The sequence below is a fragment of the Pseudochaenichthys georgianus genome, chromosome 9 (assembly GCF_902827115.2).
Source record: "Pseudochaenichthys georgianus chromosome 9, fPseGeo1.2, whole genome shotgun sequence".
Classification (NCBI taxonomy): Eukaryota; Metazoa; Chordata; class Actinopteri; order Perciformes; family Channichthyidae; genus Pseudochaenichthys; species Pseudochaenichthys georgianus.
The window spans coordinates 46,484,723-46,490,439 of NC_047511.1; the positions used below are offsets into that span (position 1 = coordinate 46,484,723).

The 5,717-nt window shown below is 40.3% G+C and overlaps 1 protein-coding gene across 1 annotated transcript; it reads left to right on the plus strand.

Annotated features, from left to right (window-relative positions):
* Positions 1-1,642: 1,642 nt before the first annotated feature.
* LOC117452253 (zinc finger protein 79-like) lies at positions 1,643-4,092 on the plus strand. Its single transcript, XM_034090762.2, has one exon. The coding sequence runs from the start codon at positions 1,911-1,913 to the stop codon at positions 2,883-2,885; it is 975 nt and encodes a 324-aa protein (XP_033946653.2). The 5' UTR covers positions 1,643-1,910; the 3' UTR covers positions 2,886-4,092.
* The last annotated feature ends 1,625 nt before the right edge of the window (positions 4,093-5,717 follow it).

A 5,717-nucleotide genomic window follows, 5' to 3' on the forward strand; every position in this document is an offset into this window, starting at 1 on the left:
AATGACCGGCGGCCGATCGATCGGAGCCTCCCTAATTATTACCAGACATTTTGACCGTCAGGTTTTGAATTTACCGGTTTGTTATAAATTTTACCAGCTAAAAACCGGTAATTACCGGCTAACGGAAACCCTGGTATGGCTGTAGCCTACCCCAGCCATACCCTGGCGCCGCCACTGACTGTACTTAAGTACAGTTCTCATCTCTGTTCGCCTCGCTGTTGGCACCTACTATATAAAAAAAAAACGGAGTAACGCACCATATAGTAACAGTAACTGAGTTACTGAATTAAAAAAATAACGTGTTGGAGTACTAGTTACTGCCAAAAAAAACGGCGTTACAGTAACGAGTTACTTTGTAACGCATTAGTCCCAACACTGATGCCAACTAAGTGATCTAGTCTTTGCAATAGGATATCATGGTCGATAGTATCAAATGCAGCACTGAGATCGAGCAAAACAAGAATAGAGACAAGTCCCTTGTCAGAGGCTATTAGAATGTCATTTGTGACTTTAACCAGAGCTGTCTCTTTGCTATGATGTGTTCTAAAGCCAGACTGAAACTCTTCATATAAATCATTGTTTTTTAAGTAATCACACAACTGTTTTGCGACCGCTTTCGCAATAATTTTTGAGAGGAATGGGAGATTAGAAATAGGTCTATAATTGGCTAAAACCTCTGGAACGAGGTTGTGCTTTTTAAGAAGAGGTTTTATTACTGCAACTTTAAATGATTGTGGAACATAGCCTGATAATAAAGACATATTCATAATATTTAATAAAGAAGTGCTAATTAATGGGAAAACTTCTTTCAACAGCTTAGTTGGAATCGGGTCTAAGATACATGTTGATGGTTTAGAAGTAATAATCATTGCATTTAATTGTTTAAGGTTTATGGCTGAAAAGCATTCTAGTTTACTATCTAGTGTAATATTAGAACTTAGGTGTCCGGGAGCTGTTGATAACACTATACTGGTCAAAGGCAAGCGGTCATTAATTTTGTTTCTAAGAGTAACAATGTTATCGTTAAAAAAGCACATACAATCATTGCTACTGAGTGCTATGGGAATAGAAGGCTCAATCGAGCTGTGGCTCTCTGTCAGCCTGGCTACAGTGCTGAAAAGAAATCTTGCATTATTCTCATCTATTAATGAAGAGTAGTAGGCTGCTCTCGCTTTATGCAGTGCTTTCTTATATTCATTGAGAGTAATATGCCAAATTAAACGAGATTCTTCAAGTTTAGTGGAACTGCCATATCCTTTCAAGTTTTCTCAACTTTTGCTTTATTTTTGCGGGTTTCGGCATTATGCCATGGAGCTAATCTATGTTTTATTTTCTTCTTTTTCAAAGTAGCAACATAGTCTAATTGTATTCGCAGCGCATCTGTAGCACCATCAACAACATGATCAACCACATGGCTTGTTGGAGCTCCTGCCCCCGTGAAAATGTTATTGCAGTATCATTACTTTTACATAAGAAGGTGCTGTACATTTTTCTGTTAACACCTGCACACTTTTACTTAAATAAGGTTTGAATGCAAGATTTTCATTTGTATCAGAGTATTTTTATTCTATAGGCGTAGTGTACACTTAGCAGTTTTTTCTTTTTTCTGAGTGTGTTTCCTGTTTCCTGCAGACGTCCAGCTGCTGGTGGTGGTTAAAGAAGAAGTTCTCCCTGACCAGCAGGATTGGAGCACCAGTCTGGACCAGGAGGATCGAGAGCTCCCCTCACACATTAAGCAGGAACAGGAGGAACTCAGGATCAGTCAGGAGGGAGAGCAGGAGGGAGAGCAGCTTCAGGAGCTTAAGGAGGCTGATATCACCAAGTCCACTTTCACTCCTGACCCTGTGAAGAGTGAAGATGATAAAGAGAAACCTCAGTCCTCACAGCCTCATCAAAGAAAAACTGAACACATGGAAACAGAAGCTGATGGAGATGACTGTCGAGGACCAGAACCAGCCAGGAACTCAGATCCAGAGAGCAGTTTACAACCAAAGACTGGAGACTCTTCTGAACCTGACACTGGAGACTCTTCTGAACCTGACACTGAACACTCTTCTGAACCTGACACTGAACACAGTGCTGATTGGAAGGAGACCAGAGAACCTGCTTCAGCCTCAAAATCACTGAAAAATAGACAAGAATCTGTCAGTGATTCAAGCCGTAGTGCTGTAAAGAAACAATTTGGCTGCTCCGTGTGTACGAAATCTTTTACATATAGAAGCAATATTCAGCGACACATGAAAATCCACACAGGAGAGAAACCCTTTAGCTGCTCAGTTTGTACCAAATATTTTGCATTGAGTCAAAGTTTAAAAAAACACATGAGAAGCCACACAGGAGAGAAACCATACATATGCTCAGTCTGTAAGAAACATTTTTCACAGAGTGGAAGTTTAAAGGAACACATGAGAATCCACACAGGAGAGAAACCCTTTAGCTGCTCATGTTGTACCAAATCTTTTGCATTCAATGACGGTTTAAAAAAACACATGAGAAGCCACACAGGAGAGAGACCATACATATGCTCAGTCTGTAAGAAACCTTTTTCACACAGTGGAGGTTTAAAGGAACACATGAGAATCCACACAGGAGAGAAACCCTTTAGCTGCTCATTTTGTACCAAATCTTTTGCAGCGAGTCAAAGTTTAAAGAAACACATGAGAATCCACACAGGAGAGAAACCATACAGATGCTCGGTTTGTACCAAATCTTTTGCATTGACTCAAAGTTTAAAAAAACACATGAGAATCCACACAGGAGAGAAACCATACAGATGCTCAGTCTGTAAGAAAGCTTTTTCACGGGGTGGAGGTTTAAAGACACACATGAGAGTCCACACAGGAGAGGAAATATACAGCTGCAATGTTCGTGACAAAAATATTTAAATGGCATGGTTATTTCAAAAGACACAAGTGTGTTGGTCATCAGTCCTCACAGCTTAATGACATTCAAACTGAGGATGACAGAGAGGCAGAGCCTCCAATCAGCAGCTCAGCTGAACACATGGAAACAGAAGCTGATGGAGAGGACAATGAATAAGTCTTAAGACAGTTCACACATGAGAAAAATCAGTTTGACTGGATTAACATTGTCGCACAACATTCATAAAATACTTAAAGGTGGGGTAGGTAAGTTTGAGAAACCGGCTCGAGATACACTTTTTGTTATATTCCATGGAATGCTCTTAACATCCCGATAGCAATGAATATCTTAAGTGCTTTGACAAAAAATCCATAAAAAAATGTCATCTGTGGAAGCCGTAATACTGTAAAAAGTACGGCTAAACGGATTGGATTGCCGCGATGTCTGTCAGCCTTCCATCTCGTGCATGCACAGATGTATCTCGTGCCCTCATTGGGCGTGCATTGCAGCAGTACTTCAATGACTCGCCAGCAACAGGCGGCCACTTTCACCAGTCTGCTGACGTCATGTGCGCGTTCATGTGTGTTGGAGGAGGTGCTCTGTAAGGAAGTCTGAAGGAAGGGGCGGATTATTTTCGGCTGTGTACTTTCACATGTTAGTGCACTCGAGCTGGTTTCTGAAACGTAGGTACGTTTGAGAAACCGGCTCGAGATACACTTTTTGTTATATTCCATGGAATGCTCTTAACATCACGACTGCAAAAAGCACGACCAATCATCTGAACCGGCCCGGCTAACTGGATGGCCTACCTGCCTGTCAGCCTTTCATCTGTGCACAAACTTATCTCGTGCCCTCATTGGTCATGTCCACGTTTGTGTGTGTTGGAGGAGGGGCTCTGTAAGGAAGTGGCAGATTTTTTACGGCTGTGTATTTTCACATTCTAGCTCACTCGAGCTGGTTTCTCCAAAATTACCTACCCCACCTTTAAGTGAACAATATGTTTAATGTTTTTGTCATACTGATTTTCTGATTTATACGTTAAAAAACTGACTGATTAACCATTTTATTTTGGATTGAGTGCTCCAAGTTTCCATATAGAGATATAGGATGATTTGATGTATTGTTCTTTATTTCTAAATGTTTGTATCATTGCTATCCTGTTAATGATCCCTGTTTTACATAAATGTACCTGTTATCTGATTGTTTTTGCTTCTGTAACTGTAAGGGAAGTAGGGCTGCACGATGTGTCGTGAGGATAATCCCATTATGCGCATGCAGGACGATTTTTATTTTATTTATTTTTTAGGAAGTGCGATATTAGAGGCAAATTAACTCAAACACGTCCTATTACAATTATTTTGCTGCTTGATACAAAAGGAAAACTTGCGCAGCTCTCATGTCAGGGGTACTTGAGTGAGTGACATGCAGGCTCTGCATGCACAGCAGACCACCAATCACAATCAAATCTCCAAAGCAAACGGACCCGGTGATTAAAGGTAAAAATACTGAATAAAGTAGTTTCATGTGTTTCTCCAGCGCAGTTCGGCGCTGCTAACCGAGCTAGCTCAGCTTGTTGCTCTGATAACTTAAGATCCAGAAGTCCGTGACTAAAATCCTTCATCCGGTTGAATATCGTTGAAAAAAAGACTTGTGTAACGGTTCACAGAAGTCACGGTTCGGTTCGTACTTCGGTTTGGGGGTCACGGTTCGGTACGGGTTCGGTACGGGTTTGGTACAACAAGGAAAAGCAAAAGAAAGTCCCAAATGCATAATTTTTTTTAACAGTAGTGCAACTTTTGGTATGAAAATAAGGAACTCTAACATTTGGAGTCATTAACTGTATTACACAGTTAAAAACAAACCACAAACAGTAACACACACACTCAGATGGCCATATTATTTATAATGGCTGATGTCAAACAAAAAGGTTAAATAAGCTGTACAACTAAAAAGAATGTCTTGAAAATATTCAAATAAGTAATAAAGTGTTTCAATCACAATCAATAAAAGGCAATACAGTAGTAGTAGTAGTAGAACCTTTATTTATCCTGGAAAATCAATTAAGAACACATTCTTATTTACAGAACTGTATAAAATCTCCTGATGTCAAAATATAAAATAAATACAATGATAAATATAAAACAAAATAAAAACTGTACCTTTAGGAGCAATGTCTATCATGTGTAATTAACTTGTGAGTGTGTGAGGCAAAAAGTAACAAAAAAACTTTTGAGCCAGGTGCTCCCCTTTCAGTTGGTTTCTCAGGTCAGTTTTCACCTGTAAAACAGACAGTTTGTTTTAAATGAACTATACAGAAATGACATGCAAAACACTTACCGTGTTCATCGTTGAGAAATCCCTCTCGCAGTTTACACTGGAGACGGGGATGACCAGCCCCGCTGAAGATAGAAGGCAGAGGTTTGGGTATATTTCTGCCCATTCGTCCTTCTCACTGGCCAGGAGCTGCATGATCTCAGCGTGTGTCTTGTCCTTCAGAGATTAGCCAAGGCAGGGCAAATGAGCATACAGTATAATTGAAACATTTACAGATGTCAAAAACAAGCAATTCTAACCGTCAAGACAGATGAGAGTTCATATTAATTCAGGTAATTTACCAACCTTAAATGCCCCTACGAGAACATGCTGCTTGTACGAGGTCCACTCTTGAATAACTGTGGCATCCTGCCCTGGGATGAATTTGTTGGTAAGGGTCTGCAACATTGAAACGTTGGTTACATAATTTGAGTTAACTGCCTTTGGACCCAGAAGGCCCCCAGCAATTCAATATGCTGGAACCTCCTCTCAATGTTGCTCTCCAGGCTGCAGATGTAAGGTTTGAGGACCTGGAATGATAT